The sequence below is a fragment of the Pseudopodoces humilis genome, chromosome 11 (assembly GCF_049639895.1).
Source record: "Pseudopodoces humilis isolate 2021_Gansu_Grassland_sample_001 chromosome 11, ASM4963989v1, whole genome shotgun sequence".
Taxonomy (NCBI): Eukaryota; Metazoa; Chordata; class Aves; order Passeriformes; family Paridae; genus Pseudopodoces; species Pseudopodoces humilis.
In genome coordinates, this window is record NC_142210.1 from 1,532,993 (window position 1) to 1,555,233 (window position 22,241).

General features: G+C 40.0%; 1 protein-coding gene across 1 annotated transcript in view; it reads right to left on the reverse strand.

Annotated features, from left to right (window-relative positions):
- The window catches only part of ARHGEF4 (Rho guanine nucleotide exchange factor 4), a 214,277-nt gene extending 192,701 nt beyond the window's left edge, over positions 1-21,576 (reverse strand). Inside the window, exons 1-2 of the mRNA XM_088060802.1 lie at positions 21,457-21,576; positions 8,321-8,356 (exon numbers count right to left, since the gene is read on the reverse strand). Of these exons, the coding sequence (XP_087916928.1) occupies positions 8,321-8,356; positions 21,457-21,549 (129 nt within the window). The 5' untranslated portion in view covers positions 21,550-21,576. The remainder of the gene's footprint in view (positions 1-8,320; positions 8,357-21,456) is intronic.
- Positions 21,577-22,241: the final 665 nt, after the last annotated feature.

Genomic DNA, 22,241 nt, shown 5'->3' on the forward strand with positions numbered 1-22,241 from the left:
ATTCTTCTACAAGATTTCTACTTGTGGAGGGAGCATATAAATCACTTTGAAGATGTTGGGACTGTGTCTGAGCAAAGAATGTAAAATAAGGCTTACTGTCAGAGCAGTGTGATTTCTACAGCCCTTACAGCTATCTGAAGTTGACCATTTGCCATATTGGAGTCCTCTCATCCTTGTTTATTTGTCACAATAAAGTAATTGAACCAAAGAAGTTATATCATTTTCTCTCTTGGACTAAATGAATGGATAATCCTCATTTGCATTTGGCAAGCTAACACAGACCATTCACAAGTCTTGACAGATATTGCATATAATGGCCTCTGTTTTGTTCAGCTCCACTGTCCAAATGTTGAAAGAGTCTCTACACATTACACTCTTTTAGTAAAAGACAAAAGCTAAACTGTAACTGAGGTTTCACATCTATGCAGCATCTCTGTGCTCTGCTATACAATAGCTTGTTCCCCAAGAGACAGAACTGATGAAGGCGGGTTTCCTATGGATTTTTGCCTCCTAATAAACCCTTTCTCACCACATTTGCTCTGTTCCCACCCATAAATGCTGACTGACCTGTTGGGGCTTGTCAATAAAAACACACATTTGGGGAGTTCCCTTGGTAAGAGCACTAATTTGAATATTCCTTGATTATTTAAATGCCAGTGTGTATATAACTTGCAGAAAGCTTTGATGCTCTACTACCTCTCTTTTAAATTTGGTTAAAAACTGTTAATAGTTTCAAAAGGTACGTGCAATGAGACAGATAGACATGGACCTCTCAACTGCCTCGTTTCATTAGGAATTAAGCTAAAAACTTTCTAAAAAGTGATTTTTCAAGTTCTTCAGGACCGTAAAAGATGGCCCTTTGCGATTTCAGGAGTCAGAGTGTAAACTCTGATACTGGGTACAATTGCATTCCCCCACTGCCCATTTTGGGACAGTCAGGACTCCCAATAAGCCATTCCTTTCACAGATGTGATGGCAGCAGAGGTTAAGTTACCATGGGTTGCTATGCACATAAGGACACAAACATATCCATACCCTCATGGAATGCAGATTTTGATAAAAACTATTCCAAGCCCAGATGAGAAAAGAAAATCCTACTAAACTCTGAGCACTCAAACACTTTCAATAAGTGTCAGTAAATGATTGGGAAGCTTGGCAGAGCTGAAAGTGGTGTACAATGATCTATAAATTGTGTTGTGCTTAGTATGTGAATTAGAAAGGCTGGACAGTGGTCATTTCCAATACTTAATACTTTAATCTAGGTGCTGGAGGGAGAGAGCACTGGATTCTTAGGGATCCTCTTTGTCAAATGATTGAGGGAGTTAATTTTATACATCTTCATCTATTTTCTGCAGTGTCTACTGCAAGACCTCAGTCTGAATATACTTTTTACACAGATTGCTGCAGACATCAGCATGTTACGAAGAAATATCAACAAGGTATAAAAAGTATGAGTATGCTCACCAGACAGAAGCTTATTGCAGCAGAACCTTCCAGGTCAGTGCTGCAAAGTGGTGGCATCAAGTGTAATGACAAGTGTCAACAATTAAATAGATCCATGGCTTCTGAATTACTTTCTACCCTTCAAAATATTTTCATCTGGATGGTGATGATTAAGCTTTGTTTCCTGATGTTTCTCCTGCTGTACACTAAACCAGAAGTCTTTAATGGACTGTAAACCTGTATTTGGAAAGCAGATTCCCCATTCTCTTTGCAATATAGTGTGAATAATTATATAGATGGCAACTGCAACATTCTTGTTATAAACAAGCAAATATAATATGAAATGTGTGCTTTAGCAATTCATCCTCCCAAGGTTGAGCTCAGGTTTTCCTCACTATAATTTGAAGAACCTCATATATTTTTACATGCTGTCTACAGTACAAAGTCTCAGAAAATGTTTCTCCAGGAAAACCTGGTGAAAATTGTAGTTTAATAGCTTTATATATGTAACTTTTAAAACAATTTATCCTGCAGATTATGCATCTTAATTATGATCTTGAATTTGCAATGAGACACTCCAGCAGCAGCTAAAAGTGGGTATGAAATTACTCATCGATTTCACCTAACCAAGAAATTTCTAGTATTTGTTTTCTCACTGTTCTAAATGCAATTCCTCTTCCATGGATGCAAACCATAGACCAATTTTAGTTTTATTTTAGAGGGAAACCAAAGCTGATATTCTTGTGTCAATGGCTCAACAGGCAGAAATTGTAGGATCCATGTACAACGCAGTCACACTGCTCAGCATCCTGACTTGCCACCTAAATTCAAAACTAGTGGACAAATTCTGATTTGAAATCATAATGGATCAGGTAAAGTACCTGATGGGAGCACAACTTGCCCAGGGATCTTTCACTTTGTCACCTGAAGAAAGACAGGAACTGAGTTCAAGCAGAGAGAAGAAAATTACTTAGGTGTCCCAGGATAGCAGAGCACTGAGGGGATGAGGGATCTTTAAGCCATGCACTTTGTCCCCACTGAGGGACACTGCAATAAAAAGATGAACAAGTTTCACCTCCACACTCTTGCTACAAACTCTAGAGTGAGAAAAGCACCACCATAAGCAGGCATCTCCTGGGAAGAAATCCTCTTTGCAAACATCCCAGCGCTCTTTATATGGTGCCTAGCACAGGCACAGACAGACATGTCAACACTGATGTGAATGGGGATACTGAAACACATTTTACTTCCATTCTGAACCAGGGGGAGCTCCTGGGGTCCAGGAGGAGCACCCTGAACGGGAGCTCCTGCTTGCACACGCAGCAGCAGGGGGGAACAGGTCCCAAATGGCTGAAGGAAGCCAGAGCAGCAATGAGTGAAGGAATCAGCTCTGTGCTGCCCCCAGGCAAACCCCTTGTCCTCACTGGCCACCAGCCCAGCATTTTACAAGCCAGTTTCTATAGAAAGTGGTTCTCTGCAGCAGGCAGGCACAGAGGATGTTACACAGGAATAGTTATAACAAAAAAGGAGGTGACAGTGATGCAGGCTCAAATGTCATGCTGTAACCAGGGGCTCGCTGTTGAACACATCTGCCTTTTGTCTACTGCTTTGAATAGATGCCAAGGAAAAGCCTGGATCTGAGTGAATCTAGGCTGAGAATAGCTACAGGAAATAATATTGTGGTTTCCTTTCAATCTTTGGGATCCATTCATTCCTAAAATAAAGGATAGACAATATATGAGTGTTAGGTTATCTGCATTCAGTTCCTTTTTCTGCCTTAGACTTGCTGAATGACCTTGAGCCAATAATTCACTATATTCACCCCTCAAATCTCCTTTTGCTACTTCACAAAAAGATACTGGAAGACAGAATGCATGGAGAAGGCACTCAGACACCATGGTGATAAGGTCTATACAAAAGAACCCCCACAACTCTATACAAAAAAGTACAGGCCTGTTTAAAGGAAAGGATAATGCTGTCCTGATCCTCTATAAATGATGTGCTTTCCTGGACTTGGAGAAAAGCAAATAGTTTATAGAGGGTCAGGATAGCATTATCTTTTGGGTTTTGCTCTTTATCATAAAAAATTGCAAAGCAACAAATGCTTTTTTATCATTCTCTTTTCCTTCTTTTCAAAGGATGTGGTTGGTCATCTTCTAAGTGCTGCTTTACCTTGAAAGCTAAATCAGGTTCTTAGAAAGCTAAAGGTGAATTTATTACATACCAATGTCATGTTAAGATTAAATTTGACCAATGAAACAAACATTCTCTTGACTGCAGAGCAAACTGAGATGTGTAATCACTGCATGCAACAATTCCACCTGTTGTGAGCAGAGATGGACACACCACCACTGTACTCTTTCTACAACAGCCTTTCAAGTACCAGAATGAAAGTGACTGCAGACAAATGAACCCAGATTCTCTTTGTTTGCAGAGTTTGCACTGACAGCAAACAGAGAATAACCAACACTACACTTATCAACTCAGGAGAGAATACTTGTCACAACTACAAAATGGAAGGCAACAGGGATCTGTAGCACCATAATTCAGGTTACAAACACACAAGACAGATTCTTTAGTGGGCCTTTTACCAGTATTTAATCAAAGTATTTTTTACCAGTATTTAATCATGCAGGACAGGAGCTCGTCTCTATCTACTAGAAATATATTTCACTTATAATGGGAAATGCTGTCTTTTGCCCTAAGAGTTGACATAGCCCTCTGCCTGGGGGCAAGGATTACTGAGAATACTTTCTGTCCAGTCCTTTCCAGGGTGAGTACAGAACAGTGTCGGGGCATGTAAGAGTATGTACACAACATACCTGCTACAAAAGTCTGGCCTTACACACAATTCTGGATACTGGAGTTTTATTACTTACAGGCAGTGATATATTAAGACTTTTATGGAGTCCTGTAATAAAATGAGGTCTATATGTGTTCAGGGGCTCAAGCTCTCTCCAATGTGAGCTGAACCACTTGTTCAAACATACACCACAACAGTCTGAAGTCTGCAGACAGCCACTCACCTACAATTGCTCTGAGAATCCACAGAGCCCAAAATATCAGCCATTACTTCACATCTATTTGAGGGAGGGTTTTTAAAAAACACAAGTGTAACACTGTTGCCAGTGTTAAAGTTTTCTTGATCTTTCAAAATTTTATTCAACGCTTATGAATTCCAAAGGATATTTCATTTTCTACACTGAATATACAAACTTGTGTTGTGCACCTGCCACTTGTGGAGGTCAGTCCTACAGTTATTTAGCCTTCATGACCTCACTGACATGGGACTTTACAAAAAGTCTTTACACAGTTAACCTCTGTGTTCTCCTTCCACATTTTCTGCCAGGACAGAAACACACATTTTTTTCTCCACTAAAAAAAAACATTGTTGAAACAAATGTAGGGTTCTCATGTTTAACATAATACATTCTCAGTTATCATGAAATCTTTCTTTTTTATCACTTTGAATACCTGTGTAGCTCATAGGCATAATCAGCATAATGAAGAATTCAGAAGGAAAAACATGAGTGTACTCCAATATATTGTATTTGCCAACCACATAAGATGGCTTCAGGAGCATTTCATGTCTCTTTGGAGATTTTTCATGCAATGTTTCACAAAGAGGTCACTGCTCTTTAACCCACAGGATGTCACTGAAGCACCAAGAGAACTCTGGTTCCCTAAACACTCACTACATCCTAAAGCACAATGGAAAGGAGATACAGGACAGATATTCCTGCTACATCAGATAGATTTGCTGGTGATTGGTGTGAAGAGTTTGGTCCCAAAATGCTGACTTACTTCGCTCCATCAGCAGCAATTGCTGGAAACACATTCCATTCAGTATTTCCCTCTAGCACTGCAGTGATTGCTACAGGGTCATGGAAATATAAATGGGACAGGAAGGTTCTGCCAAATAGAGGAATGGGAACTGTAGGCTCCCTGTTACGATTTCCTTTGTAATACACTGATAATATTCTCTAACAATGGAATAATCTTAGCCCTTCACCTCATTCTTTATGTCTCAGGTATGTTAAAGACAGCTGAAAGACTAACTGGATGTAAATGTCACTGGTTTCCAACTTATTACAAAACTGTGTCTCAGAGATCTTCTCCCTTTACTATCAACACAGCCTCTTTACAGACAATAGCCAAAACACTCTCTAAAGCCAGAGGACTGACAGCTAACACCAAAAAGACAGTACTTCCTGGGAAAAAGGAAGGCATGTGGAGACACTTTTCTGCTGTGCCAGGATCAGTTCCCTCTCTGTCAGCTGAGGAACTGTCTCTACCTTGTCCACTTTCATTTTAATCCCTTAATTATGATTAACCAAACTTTCTCTGGCAGTCAGGCAGGTGCCTTGTTCAGGAGGATGGGGAGCTGACAGGAAACTCCCTTGGTGAAACAAACCCCAGTTAATGCCAGCCTGCCGTTTTCCACATCTCTGTCATCATCTCTCTTGTTTGTATCAGTGACAGGACCAGATCGCTGGCTGCTGAGGCAGCCCTTGGAGACACGGGCTAAACCATCAGCGCCTGACAAACCACAGACCACTGTGAGATGAACCAAGACACAGCAGAGCAAGGTGCTGCCAGGTGTGGCCTAGGTGTTGTTCCAGCAGCTGTGAACACTGCCAGCCACTGCAGGAACATTCAGTACAAAGCCAGAGGCAGAGAGCAGCAGCAGCTCCTCCCTCAGTGCTAAGGGCAGGAAAAGAGCAGATGCTCACCTTTACTGACTTAGTAACTTCCACTGTGCTCTGACTTGCATTTCTGCCTCCTGCTCAGACAGAGGCGTCTGCCTTGGATTTAGTGATGCCTCAGACACAAACTGAGAAGAGACAAGTAGGATAAAGCTTGAGAGCTACTGACTCTCAATCTCCTTATTACAAACAGGAAGCTGGACCCATCAACTGCCAGCTCAATTCTTCTGCTAATGCAGACAGTTTTACACAGTGCAGTTTCTGCTCTTTGGAAAGGGCACTGATATGAACTGAGCAGTGTCATGGAGACAGGAATACAATTCTTTTGTGCCAAATGCCTTTCTTTTACCCTTCTGCCTCTAAGCTCCACCTGTCCACTCCCCTCCTCTGAGACCTCTGACCTTGCCTTTTTGACCTGTAATCTCTGCTGTGATTGTTAATGTTATATTTATAATCAAAATAACCACATCAAACTATTCCTTTTAGACTGATGTTTTGCAGTAGACTTTGTAGAAAATGTATGAAGGTGTATAAAGTTAACTCCCTCAATCATTTGACAAAGAGAATTCCTAGATTAATACTTTAATCTAGGTGCTCCCTCCAGCACCTAGATTAAGGTATTAGGTATTGGCCAGCCTTCCTAAGTCACATATTAAGCACAATACATACACATTACAGATCATTATAAAACTATTTCTTCAGTAACTCTTTTGTATCATTCTATATACCTGGACTGTATTACTCCTAATGAATTCAAGTGTTTAGACTTGCATGTTTATTTCACAGTTCTCTACTGCTGTATTAATGACTGAATACAGCCTTAAGTGGACAATTCACATTTAAAAGGAGAGACTTTGATATGATTTTTACCAAACTCACTTTAGGGTAATGGGTAGGCATTGTGCCACACAAATCACACTGTCCTCTCCTGTGTTAAGGAGGAATTGGGTGTGCTCTGAGCAGTGCACACCAGCAAACATGGGTTTGTGCCATATTTTTACATTTCTATGAGTCTCCCTGTTCATTTACTTTTGAATAGCATGGAATATGAAATCGTGGCTCTCCCCTTCCATACAAGAAGTCAGACAGGTCACCTACAGCTGTGCAAAAGATGTGGGTTTTTTTCCTTTGGTCACAGGAAACCAAGGCTTAGAGCAACCTGCCTGAGTCGAATACACCTAAGGCTTCAAGTGCCACAGCTTGCAATCATGAAAAGTATCCCAGAAATTAAAAGTACAAAACTGGTATAAACAAAAATCTGGCAGTGAGGAATCTTCTTGGGAAAGACAGCTTTGAGATCTGATGACAAATTATTCAGATTCTGAATGGGAACCTCATTTCCATCCCAGCACTCTTTCCTCTTGAGAGCCTGGAGTGGGGGTGGAGGGGAGGTACAGGCAAGAGGCTGAGAAGGGACACCCAGGGGGAGTGACCTTCCAGAGACAATCAATGGCTTTGCAATGAGCAGCCAGCTCTACTGAATATTGATTAGGCAGTGCTGGCAAGCTCTGCTCCGGGGAGGTCAGTGCTCCTGCCAGCTGCCTTGTGTGAGCACAAAGGGAGCCTCAGCAAAAGGCAAATTGTAAGTAGCAGGTTTTATGTCAGAGGCACCATTCAGGCCCCTGGTAGAAGGAGAAAAACCCAGAAGTATGGTCACTGCACAAGCAAGCAGAACGCAGCAGCAATCCTGCTAACTTCTGTTATTACACTGTGCAATTCAGTTTTACCCAAATAAACTTACTTTTAAGATTATCCCTTGCCAACATGCATGATACCATGAGTTGCCACAGGTTTCTCTTCCCTAAAGGCTCTGCAGACATGTGAAATGGAGTGCTTTCACAGACATCTCCCCTCAGAAGCTTTGCCCAGTGTTACACCTCAGTACATGCCAGGTATGAGTACACATTTCAAGGTGATACCATGTGCTGGCCTAGGCCAGCTCTGAGCACATCTCACAGCCTTGAAGCAGCACAGCTGTGTGTTAGTACTGCATCCCTCTCACAGCACAATCTGTTCTTACTGTCCCATTCAGGAAACAAGATTCCAGCTTTTTAGTATTTTTAAAAATATAAAAAGTTAGCTATTAATTTATTATTACAACCATTGGTTGATACATATAGAATGTATACAGCTGAGGAAATTAGCTATTAGTGACTAAGAGGATATCCTACCTTTTTAGAAGCAGACAGTCTTTTCTCATAGGCTTTCTGTGGAAAGAGAAATTAGGACAGTCAGGGAAAAAATACCTGGAAACTGTGTTCTTAAAACAAAAAAAGCAAAACAACATCAACAAAATTTAAAAATGGGAAAAAAATAAAATAAGAAGAAGAAAAGAAAAAAGTTCCAGTTTCTGCCTGGTGTAACTCATCTGACTTCAGTGGGGTTGTCCCAGAGCAGATTCGTCCCTCTGTCTTTGCCAAAAAGAAAACAACAGGAGCCAGCCAAAGGCATCTGCTTTTGCATTTCCCCAGTGAATCCATTCATTATACTCTCCTGATAGAGAAGAAGTAAACAAAGGCACTTCATGATGCTGCATCGTGCTATCCATAATTACATTGTATGTGCTTCATCAGCAGACATGCTCCAGGGCACACTGCAAAAGCTTTTTATGTATTCAGGATTCTTTCTGACAGGGTGGGTTAAATGAAGTGAGGGAAAAGATAACAGTTAAAACAGGAAAAGAAAACCTAACTTAACCTAAGCAGTTACTTAGAGTGGAGCTCAGTGTAAGAGGGAGGGGAGGAAACTATCACTAACACACTGCAAAAAAAAAAAAAGATGGGAGCAGAATTCCTGCCCACCAGTATCCCAGTTAGTATGTGTGCTTTAATATTCATCCCTTTTTCTTTATGATCTCTAAAACAGTAATCATGTTACGTGGTGCTCCCACATGAAAACCTCACTCTGGATAGGGATCTAGAAGAATTTTTTAAACAAAAAATGTTCAGTTTGGAAGCTCTCTGAGGCTAACTTTATATAAATAGCCAACCATGCTCTGACTTCATAGTGACATAAGTCAGGTGTAACTCCCAAAACTGTGAGCATTAGAAAACTCTAGTGTCAGATCATAAGTGAGTCCTAAACACTTTATTGCTTAGCAGATCAGCTTAAAGTGCTTGGCAGTACCTGGTGCAAGTCATTCTCTGAGAAAAAATTCTGTTTATCTTGTAAGAATGTACTAACACTGTCTTGGTGGTAATTACGTCCAGCAGAATATAACATTTCTGCTGAGAACTTTGCTTTTTGAAGTCCAGCATCTGCCACGAGAACATGTGTAATCCACACCCTGTATAGAAATGTTTGTGTCTGAAAAGAAGAACTTGGCAAAAGGAAATTCTTTAAGATAATCAACGCCCAGGTGGGCAGGAGAGGCAGGCATCCAAGGGCTGGAAGCTGAGACTGGTCTGGAAAGAAAAGCACAGAGAGAGGCAGCAAGCAAAGGTGAACACAGATTGGTGGAGAGACAGAGTGCTGTAGTAAATTCTACCTTGTACTACCTATATGCACATATAACCTAGGCTGCTGCAAAATCACAGTCTTAAGTTTGTTGAGGTCTTAACAGAAGTAATTTTTGGAAGTGAAAAGAGGTAATAGAAGTTGACCTGTACCAAAATACACTAAAAATGGTACTTAACAATGTCAACTTGCTTTGAATTCTGGATTTCACTGTGGACTGTGGAACAAAACAGTTTCAAAGCGCATACATCAAGACCACATTTGGATAGTTTAACAGCAAACTGCAAGATTTCTAAACTCTGCAATCCTCGCTCAAAAAATTTATTCCATATCCAAAGTTTGCATCTGTTATAGTCAGTTAGGATAGAGACCATAAAAGGAAAAAATCAGACAGCTCTTTCCTGAATGCTTGTTACATAAAGATTAAAAACTACCAGGCTTGTGTCACTTGAAAAGTGTTCACAGATGAGTAATTACAGCTAAACAGTAACACCTGCCTCTAGAAAGGGCTGGACATGGACGTTTTCTTAGCCACTGCTCAAGGGACAATGGACACAATATATAAGGGAGCAGGCAGTGACAGCTGCCTACAGGTGACAGGGAAAGTAACCTACCCATTTCTCACTAGAAAAGCCAAAACCTCTACCTCACTTGGGCCCTTGGGGTTTAGCATCTTACAGACAAAGCACATCCCAAGAATTCTCTAAGAGGAGCTGGCTCTGGAAGGAGTGATTACATGGTAACTCTTTAAAACTTTGCCATAAGAGCTGCAGACTAACTCCTCATGTTATTATATAAAAGTTGCTGGCATTTATTTCCCAGTCATCTTACTCATGAGCTTGCCCTTCAGAGAGAAGAAAGGAAGCCAGGAAGAGGCATGAACAGGCATTACCACGTCAGAAAACTCTCAGCCAAAGCTTAGTCATTCCATACAAATTCAGAAAGACTGGAGACTTGTTTAGCTGGAGTTTCAAGGTTGTTCAACTCAGTGTAACAAAGAGGAAAGGATAACCAATGTCACAAAATAACACACTGCTACTTGGCAGCAAAATACAGTCAAGCCATAATAGCTTTTATAAAAGTTCCCTCAGCATTTATAACAATTAGTTACTGTATTAATAATTATTAATAACACCTTATCTAGCTATTCAACCCCACAGATGTGCAAGTCTTTAACACAGGCAGGACCAGCATTTGCTCATTCTGGATTACCAAACATTTGACCTTACCATCATGGCAGGTACCCATATTGTGGCTACTGGCACAAAGAAATCCCTGAGACCTGCAGGAACCAACTTGTGATTTCTACAAGAAATTTTTCCCAGACCTTGCACTACACAGAATAGAACTGAAGGAATTTTACCTGAAGGAATCTTCTACAGGTCAAAAAGTCTTTACAGATTAATTTTTTAAAAATTCCTAGTAATTCCTAGGAACAGAGCTAATGGGCACCCTTTGGAATTATTTTGGCTTTCACCAGGAAGGAGTCTGTTCTGAAGAAAACTCCATGTGGAAAACTGGGTGAGAGGCACATGTTTCCCCTTCAGCTGTGAAGTTTAGACATAGGGATGTCTGTTATGACCCTCTAGCTGAACGGGAACCCAAGCCACCCCTCCAGGACAAGCACACAATGTTCAACATTTCTGTGAAAAACCAATGAGAAGTGCAGTGGGCATCACCCACAGGGCTTTGGGCCACAGCTTTCCTCTGGGCAAGTTTAGATGTGGGCTGCAAATAAGGCTGAAATACAGAGCTACTTGTGGCCAGAAGTGCTGTGTTTCAAGAGGCTTGGGATCAAACCCATCCTGATTTGCACCCAAACCACATACAATTTCAGGCTTGCAACTTAGCCAAGTGTTGCTGAAGGGTTCACAAACTTTTGTGAACTTGGCTTGAACTTTGCATTGGAAAGGAAAAGGTAAAATAAAACTTGCAAGTTGAAGTTTCTGCCTGAAGTCATTTTGCCCACCTCCAATACTCATGCCTTACAAAAGAGCAGTTGATGTTCCATTCTACACAGTGACCCCAAACCCCATTCCTTATACACATTTTCCCAGATTTCTTTTTCTGTATGGACCTTTCCCACCTCATGAGTTTCACAGAAACTATGAGCTTTAAGATGAAGATCCTCAGCTACAGTAGCATTGTAGGCTATGCATAATCCTTAATCACAGAAGATCCTTAATCACTTAAGTAATGATCACATTCCTTCAGATTTTCCAAGGCCAAATGAAAACTTGTTTTCTATTTTTAAAGAAAGATAGAAAATAATATAAAAGAAGAACTTGGAAAATTGATCATGGTCCTGTGAGTGCTGGTAAATCCAGCCTTGGGGTCACAGATTCCATTATGTGCCTTTATTTCTTATTCTGAGGTATAGGTAGATACAGATACAGATGTACAGCACCCTGCAGTACACCAAGGTCTGCTGCTTATGGCAGCTTTGACTCTCCCTAGAAGCAAGTGCCCCACTGTTTGTCTGGAGAAGTGCATGTTCTTCTCAGGGAGCTCCTTGCCCTCTGTTTCAGCCTCCATTTGTAACACACTCACATAAAACCTCTCTCTTAGAACAGGAACTGCACATTTGGGGAGCTTTAGGATAAACTGCAAAGGGGTTCATGAAAATGAGAAGGGAGAGTGAAACATCTGTAACTAAAATTAACTCTTGAAGCTATACCTATTCAAATAAATAGATTTTGTTTGACCTGTTCAAATAAATAGATTTTAATTCAAAGCAAAATTAGTTTATCCCTGAACAATGAAGTTTCCTGAAATTTGTTCTAAAATAACCATCAACCCTATCTACTTTTCTCCATGCTCACTTTTAGCCTGTTCTTTCCACTTGTTTCTTTTTTTTATAAAGAATTACCATTTTTGTAGTGGCAGTAGTAAATCATTAAAATAAAAAAACAGCTTCAGAAACCTAGCTCTGATATTCTGAAAATAAAACAAACAAAGAAGAAACCACTACTAATGTCTTCTAAACCATTTCACATCATCTAGGATCACATATTTGAAAACAAATGAAGTTATCAGATTTCTGAAGAATACATTTTTGGTTCTGCACATTTTATCTCTATAAGCCTTTGCATAGTCACTTGAGTTTTGTGCTTAACCTGGCAGTTTGAAGAACTGGCAAATAAAAATAGTTCCTGCCTCTAACATCTAACATCCTGCCTCACATCTTTTTCATGTGATGATAATTCACTCCTAGTGCTGCTCAGGAGAGGTGCAAAGCAACATCAGGATCAAACACAACATGTAAATAAACCTGAGGCACCAGGATTTCTCCTTCGATCTGCTGAAACAACTTCTCTCTGATAATTTAGCAAAATAATCCCTGAATCTTTTCACAGCTGGTGTATGTTTTACAACAAAGGTCCTGACCTTGTCTAGGTAGGTTTGGTTTTCTTGGAAAGACTTTCTGGCAGTGGATGACAGTGTGGTATAGTCCCATGCTCTTGGGGCAATGGGGGTGTAAGGAGGTTCCAGCTGATTCATGTGGGACTGTGCTCTCAAACATGGCACTTCCACTGAAGTGAAAATTTACTGGGCCAAGAGAGACAGAAATGAGCTTTCCAGACATGTCTCTTCCTCGACTTGTGCAGCTTGCTAGGAGTTGTGTTGCTACAGGTGTGCGTGTTTGTGGAAGAAATGGACTAATAAATAAGTAATTAGAGGTTCAAACTGCTCAGGGCATGAGCACCACCAAAAAAAGGCACTTAAAAGCCAAAACCAGTTGCATAAGCTTCTCAGCAACATCCTACCAGTTTTTTATTACACGACTCTAAAACAAATCTAATCTGAAAACTTAAATGTTCCATTAATTTTGGATGTTTTTTAACTTACAAATTGAATATGAAATTCAAATTAATCTTTCTCTCTCCTGCCAATGAGCAGGCCATTTCCCCTTCCACCTGCTCTTTGTAATGCAATGATAGCTGCAGGCTGCTGCCCAAATCAGAGACTCGCTGTGCAAGGCACACCCTTCCTCTCAAAGAGCTGTGTGCATCCTGGTGGGAATGCTCAAGTTTTCCCTTCAGATGAAGAACTGATGCAGAGGTGAAGCAGTTTATCCAAGGCCCTGTTGGAAACTTGAAGCAGGAAGGGGAGTGAACCCAAATCTTCTTCAGTGTGCTCACACAGGATTGTGCACATTTCTCAGTCTGGAATGGATGAACTCTACTGAATTGGAAATGTACATTTGGATTGAGCACACGTGGGAAGACAGTGCTGTGGGATGGACACCAGCCCTCTGTTTCCAGAGATCAGGGTTTCCTGCTCCCCTGGGGATCTGTACCAGTGGTCCCCAACACAAAACAGACATTGCTCTGCTTGGGACTTCTGAAGACAGGACTGTGGAGCCCAAGGTTCTGTTCTGTTGGGACTGACAGGGCCTTGGAAGCAAACTGGATGAAAAGGACACACATCCATGGAAACAAAGGTGTACACAGAGCCCTGGTTTCAGCAAGACTGGAAATTCCCTGGGATCACATTGAGATCACTTTTTTTAAGATTAGTGCCACCCTGTGTTGTCACCCTCACAGTTCAACAGGCAGCTGTTGTCCTTGGAGAGTGGAAAACACTGATCTGATGGACAGTGGGAAACCTTCCACCATTTATGACCACTACAGTTCCCAGGATGTCTTGTGTGCAGATTTGCTCTGGAAACCTTTGCCTGCTTCTAGCAGCTAAAATGCAAATGTTCTTCTCTTTCTTTTTTTACCCTTTTTTATTTTTTTTTTTACCCTTTCTGACTCTCTCTCTGTTTTTGGGGTTTTTTAGGACGTTTTCTCCTGGTTCCATTGCATTTTGCTGATGTCAGTCCCCTTGTACTCTTTCTCTGCTGGGCATTTTGGCCGGCTATTTATGTGGGAAGTGAAATTAAAGCCTGCTCTTTCCTGATGAATACTGCTATACTCATGCATTTTGAATTTTTATTTGGGCTAAGCGAAGAAAAAAGTCAATCCAGCAGCTATTATAATCAACATCTTTTACAAGCTGATCCAAGCCCTAAAACATTTGAAAGATGATTGACAAGTCCAAGGATGAAAGGCTCGTTGTTTAAGAACTTTCCACTGCAAATTGGTATTTCAGTTTTCCTCTGCAGTTATAGCACCTGAAAATGTGTTTGTTTTATTTTAAATCAGACCCTCATGCAGTCACACGCCTCCAGGAGCTGGGAATTGAAGGGAAAAGATGCCAATTTGAAAACCTTAACTGGCAACATTATGAAAGTTACTGTCTCCTGAGCATTGACATTAATATTTTCTTCACATCCTAGTTTATCACCCACGCGCTTCTCACCACACCTTAAGGGCCTGGTCTCTCCTCCAGCAGGGAGAGACTGGCTACCAAACTGTACTAGGCTTCTCCATTGTGCTAATAGGATTATAGTAAATAATACGAAAAAAAACCTGCTTATTCATATGGAAACAGCATTAATCCCTTCTGCATGCCCCACCCCATAACTTTGTGTCTGAGCATGAAAGTTATCTGTCTGCTTTGGCAGCACAGAAACATTCACAAAATGTTTTCTAAATTCTAGGTTTTCTCCCCCCATCCTCTCAGTTCTTTTCAGTTTAGCTCTGAAGGAATGCATAAAGTGTAAAAAAGGACTGTGGCATTATTTCCCATATAATTTAATATGGAGCATTGATACTGCTTTCTGGGGAATAATATCAAACGTAATTACCAGGAAAAGGTAGAAAATACAGAAGGATCCATAAAAAGAAGTATTTTTTATCCTGTTAATTTCCTGTCTCATACATGCCAGAGTATGTTGTTAATCAGTATATGAGGAATATGAGGTTTTACTAAACAACTTTGCAATACATCTTACTAGCCAGCTTTTCCAGGTGCTGTCCAGGGGATAGATTGACACCACCTGTACCATATAAGTGGATTTTATATTGACCTTGTCTGCCTTAGTCAGCCTCACTTATATTAATACAGAGAGTCAGCTGGAATGGCTAAAGAAAACAGCAGTGCTGACTTCTTATGGTAGAATCTAAATGACAGTCCACTTATAATGACTGAAATCAAAATTATATTATTGTCTGCAATCTACAAATAAATTCACTGATTTCATCAAAAAACAAAGCTAGAGAACAAAACTTACCTTTGACTAAGAAAAATGCAATGTATCTATTATTATTCAAAGCAAAGGGATAAAAGTTGCTTGTTTTTTGTTTTTAATTATCTGATTATTTTACAACATTTTTACAGAAATTTGGGTTGGTATAATTGAAGGTTGATGGCTCTACAAAGAATAGGCTTTTTGCACCTAGACACACTCTTTCTCAGTGCAAATGCAAGTTTCAAAAAAAAATCAAATTCCAGTGTGTAAAAAGAATACTTTTGTTGTTATTTAGGAATGGAAATTGTATTTCACTCCTTGCTCCTGAATGGTAGAGGGATTGAGCAAACTTTTAAACCTGCCCTGCCCAAGCATTCTTGTGGATATTTATACATTCTGCTATCTGGCAACACCTTGTTAAAGTCTTTTAACAGCACAAATTCTCCTTATTTTCCAATTTTCATCCAGATTTGTAAATAATCACATTCAGAGCACCACACTTGAAGCATCAAGTAAGATTTTTTTTTCTTTCCAGCACCAGTTCTGCTCTTCTTCCAACGCAAAACATGAGGAGGAAAAAAAAATACAGCACCTTCTTAGATTTCTGTATAAATGAGACACTTTCTAGGAAGAGCATCAAATATTCCAGAGTGCACAAGAAGTAATTTGTTCTCAGTCATCTGCTTACAGGTTCTTAATCCACCCTGTGTGTTCTGTTAGTCTTTCAGGATTTCAGTCAAATTTTTTTAAGCTAACCATCAAGTCACAATTCAGCAAGAAAGTTCTGCCCTGTTTCATGAGCTGCAGTGCTGCAGGAGCCTGCAGGTTTGTTACAGGAACTGGGCTTGAATCAACAGCATGAAGAAAATAATGCAGCTTTGATTGATAGTGTTTTTTGAGAACTTGTGGTAGCTGAGAAAGGCAGTTCTGATGAAAAGTAGCTATTGAATACCTTCTCTCCTGTAAATGAAGGTGTGATAATTTCCAGAAAATGAGGTTGTAAACAAGGGATGTGGCTGGCTTCTCCAGCAATCATTGCACGGGTTTATAAAGAATGCTTTGAAATGGTTCTGCACATCAGTCTTTCACAGCCTGCACTCTGAACACACTGCTTGTAGCTCAGAGCTGGATCCAGGAGATGGATACTTGATGAATACTAAAGATACTGGAAAACTTTCAATTCCTTTTTGCAGTGGGGAAAGGAAGAAGTCAAAGTCCTCAGCACATGCTGAGTGGTTTACACTGCCCATAAAGAGCCAAATCTCTGGCCAGAACGAGAAACCAATCTGAACTGAGCTCGTTGTCAGCTCAATACATTCCAATTTTCCCTCTGATGTTATCCATCTCCATTGCTTTGTCCTTCTATAACACTTAGCTCTACCCAGCACTGCAAGTACTATTCCAATATAAAACAGACTGTTTAAATATTTCTGGCCCAAAGGAATCCAGAAAATTGGAGCATAAATTAAAGGAAAACAGATTCAGAAATATTACCCCTAAACAAAACATGCCCCATAGAACAGATTATGACGTTTTAGGAGTTAAGTGTATCTAATCAGACTGTTTGCCCTCAGAGCCTGACCCTAAATAAAATATTGGAAGCTTTGACCAAATGACTAAAAGAAGGTTGAGTATTCTGGCTGAAAGCTTAAAAAAAAATCAGTGTTCCAAAGGGGAGGGAAGGGAATGTTTAAAGCTTTCTGCAAAACATCCCTCTTTAGTTGTCTCAAGTTGCACTTCTTAAAGCCACTTCTTGGCTTTTACTCTGAGGACTGAAGACAAACTGTAGGCTTCAGTGGAGTTCCATTAATAGCCAAACAAAAAACACTTTACTGAGAAAACATGTATTTCTGCAAGCAGCTGACCCAACAGAGTCCTCTTTCCTACAGCTCTGCAGTTCTCCAGCGTGGATATGGAATCATTTTACAAAATTTCTGATGTTTAATATGGGACAGTTTTATGAAGGAGCCTTTCCCTCAGGAGGAGCATTAGCTGAGTCTATTTTCACTCCCTGAAGAGCTATTTGTGAACTCTGTTAACTTCTATCTCACTCAAATTTTGCTGAGATTGGCCAGAACGTTCAAAAGTTATTAGGAAGGAGTTAGAGATGCAGCAAGACCATGTAAGTATATCAAATAACAAAAACAAACAAATAAAACTAAAACTAACAACAACAAAACCAACAAAAAACCCACAAAAAATAGCAAAAACTAACCAACCAAAACAAAAACAAGCAAACAAACAAACAAAACAAAACACACAACCTTATAATTTCCAACAAATGCTTAAGGTAGCTGCAAAGTAGCTGTGAAGGGAGTCAGTCAGGTCCCCTCACAGAATTTTTGGTCCAAGTGTGATCTGTCCACTGTTTAAACCCATGTCCCACATTCTTTATACCAAAGTCCAGCTCCTTCCTCTGTCAAAATCTTCCTGTGACCACAATAAGCCATGTTGAAAAAGAGCTCAAAAATTCATTCAGGCTGACCTTACCATTGCCCATAATTACAGGAAGATAATCCAGCCCTACAATGTTTATAATAAGAAGAAAAAAATCAAAATAAATTAAGAAATAAAATCAAACAAATTTCCTATCCCCTTTACTATGAGCTGAGCCAAGGACAGCAAGATTATGAACACAGAGTGATACATCTACTGAATAGCAAAGAATGAAGCCCCTGTGCCCTAAACTATGAGACAGTGATTTAATCTTTCACTTGGGATCCATACCCATGCATTACATGGCATGTACAAGTTCATAGCACAAGCAGTTGTAGGAAGCTCTGTACAACCCAGTACTAAAAAATACAGAGACAGGACAAGAACTTGAATTGCAGATCTGTCTCACTAATATTTTGCCTTTGGTATAGATTTTAGACTGTTAAAAATTACCAGGTGAGCTGACAGAAAATGCTTAAGGTATAGTTAATAACAGGGAAATCACCAGCTGGTTTTGATATTCAGAGGTACAGAATATCACTGAAGTATTATGAACTATTGAAACAGAGAATCAATCCAAGTAAGTTTGTGTTAAATCTGAATTAAAGAAAGATTTGGGGTTTCTTTCCTCATCCCCACAAGTCCTGGTGACCCCTGGAAATGGAAGGGAAACATGAGTGGGAAATTTCCCAGATGTCAGTCTACAAAAATACCTCTTGAACTCTGACAGGCTTATTGCACATGTTCCCATCACACATTGGTAGAATTTGATTATTTTGTAACTAAACTTCATGTCAAACTGCATGAGCACACACTCAGATTGGTTTCTCACCTGCTAAACACAGTCTCTCCTCATTCTCTCCATGTTAATGTACAGGAGGGTGAGCTCCCCTGACCCAAAGGACACGTAAATCTTTCTGGGGGAGCATGGATCAGGAGTTACAGGGAGTCACTGATATTTTCCAAATCATGAGCACCTGGGGCCCTGTCTGCAGCCAAGAACTGGGAACATTTGGATGTATAGGGGATGTACACAAGCTGTTACAAAGGGCTGCTCTGTAGCACAGCAGCACCATTTCAGTGCTGCTGGCATTCCCTCCCCTCCCACTACAGCAGGATTGCTGCGTTCTGCCAAGTTGCAGAACCTGAGAAAAAGCAACACTGTGCTGCTTTTGTTCTTGTGAGGGGAAGGAGAAAAAAAAATTAGCACTTTTTGAATGGATTAGTACTTGGGAGAGATTTAAGTCATCGAAGAGTGTCAGGAAATAAGAAAGTGGGGTCTCAAATCCAAATAGTCTTTAAGAAAGCTCAGCAAGAAAGATCATTAATAAATTAGAGGTTTAGTTATCCTCTTGGCTTAGCCAGGGCATTCTAAAGCTCACAGAAAGCTTTCTGAAGAAATTTGTGATTTTTACAGAAGCTACATAGCCTCTTCTCATTCTACTTTTGTTCCTTCCCAACAAGAAAAACTTAAATGCACTGGGCAAATTTAACAACATATGCAAGAACATAAAAAAACATACAGAAACATCTTTTCTAAATCATGCACTTTAAAAATTCTTCCTGTCTTCTTAGAAACTCCCCACAAAGAAATGGAACAACCATTTATCCTACAGGATAACTCATCCACGTTGTGCAAAACCATTGTGTGCAGACCACTCAACTTTGTGCACACTTCACATTTAATCTACAAAAAAATCCATGCACAGGCAGTGAGTCCTGGGGACTGAAGTTGTTGCAAACACCCAGACCAACTACTAGATTTGTAGTCACAAGTGAGGTTCTGCCTCTTTCTGTAATACAAGTATGGCTCTTAAAACCTACAAACTCAATGGCTGCAAATAGTCCAAACCACAAGAGAACCAATCAAACGAATCAGCAACCAGACAAGGTTCAACCTTCCCCACCCTGGATCAGCACTCCTCAAAAGCATCACAAAGTGTGTGCTGACCAGGAGTCTGCCTCATAAATTGTCTCTGGCCCCTGCCCTAGGGCTGTGTACTCCATTCCCATAGCTGTGTGGATTCCTACTTCTTTTCAGTCAGACTCACTAAAGATCCCTGCAGAAAATAATACCAGAAAAAGTCCTATGAAAGGGTCTCTATCTGCCCCCTAATGCAAGCAATTGGCACCACAGGATAAGTGCTACATCCAGACAGGAGCAAAGACACTACAAATGTGGAATATGTATGGAAACAAAGCTCTCTAGCAATCCAACACATAACACTGTGAGTGGTGTTCAGTTTACATTTTGATGTTATATTGATATAACATGATATATATATATCATCATCATCATCATCATCCTCATCATCATCATCATCATCCACATCATCATCATCATCATCATCCTCATCATCATCATCATCGTCATCATCATCATCCACATCATCATCATCGTCATCATCATCATCATGGATCTCCTCTGCCACATACTTCTGAAACAAAAACAGTCAGTAAATATTGCCTTAACATTTGTTTTGATCTATATGGTGATCTGCCCATCAACTAAATGCCCATGACAGTAAGATCTGAATGCAGAAACAGAGAAACAAAGACCTGTTACACATTCTAAATTTACTAATACAGTCTTGTTACACCATTGTAACAGCAGCATTTGAAGCTCAAATGTCTCAGTGCTTTCCTGATTAAATCTAAAACCTTAAATCACATGATTTTTGTAGAATTCAATGTTTCTTTGCTTGGATCTGAACATTACAGTAGCTTTCTGCAAGGAATTAAATGGAATGAATTATAGCATTTATACCTGGTCCATTGCCTTGTTGCTTCCCTATCCAGTAATACATTAGGCAAAAGTATTTTTATTAGATGTGGAAAGATCAAATTTAAAATAACACCCTCAAAAACTCCAGTACATTGATGAAAATGCTCCAAACCCCCACCCAATTATTTACTTTTATAAGGTTTACATTTTCTGAGTTAAATACATTCCAGTGCTCATCCAACACAAGAGATTAATGCAAATCAGCAAAGAGCGTGACAAGATATTGCACCTAGAAATTAATCAAAAATCATCTTGAAATTCTTGCAATTATCTAACTGTGTACAGAGATAAACTGGCTAGCAACTATTAATGTACTGCTTTGTGTAGTACTCCATGAGTAGCCCTCATGGAGTTTTCCCTTGTTGGATCACCTGTTTCTGGGTACAATGTCAATATTTACAAAGCTCCTGCTACTAATAAACCATGAAGGAAACTGCATAGTACATAGTAAAGAATTCTCAAATGCTTCAGAAGAGAATTTGATCAATTTATATTTTAAGCACATAGGAACTTAACGAAAAATATCACAGACTTGTACTAAATTTTCTTACCTTGCAGAGTTTCAGCAACAGCCAGCATGTCAGGTACGCTGTCTGAGTGAATTTCACTTTCATATATTGTTCAGGCGAACAGGTAAGGTACATTTGTACCAAATCCAGCTCTTCATGGACAGCACTGCTGCCAGTATTATTGGTATCTTCTTCCCCACCCTCTTGCCTTCCTTTTTCCTCTTCTGCTGATGCACCCAAACATCTATTGAACTCCATTTTAAAAACGTCTGTCGTGTCACACCCCCAGGCCCCCCTCCTTCTCCACAAAGCTCTGATCTTTCCAGAGACAGCTCAGGAAAGTTTTAATTTCATATCAGTAATGATATTCCCTGATCCTCCACAAGTATGTAGCCTTGTCTTTAAGCCAAGCCAGAAAGTTCAGGCTGTGGTAGAATAAACTTTCTTTAAACTGTATTGGCTTTCTGCCTTTGTCTTATTAAACAACCTCTTGCAAATATGCATACAGCTACAAGACAAATATAGCACCAGCTAGCCTTGTCATACTGCACAAGAGTACTCCTGCTGTTGCCAAGAGAGGAGAGAAAGATCCCATTTATTTAAAGAGCAAGTCCTCAGCATCAGGATTTCAGTTCATTTGTGGGGGGGGAACAAAGGGAAGATGAAAAATCTGTTATCTTTGACAACTTTTTTTCTTTTTGTCAGCTATGTTTTCTCAGAACAAATCCCAGTTCTGTAAAAAAATTATGTTCTTATGGAGGAGGGATTTTTAATTCCAGAGACTTCTAGCCACAGTAATTCATTGTTTGTGATATCACAGAGGCCAA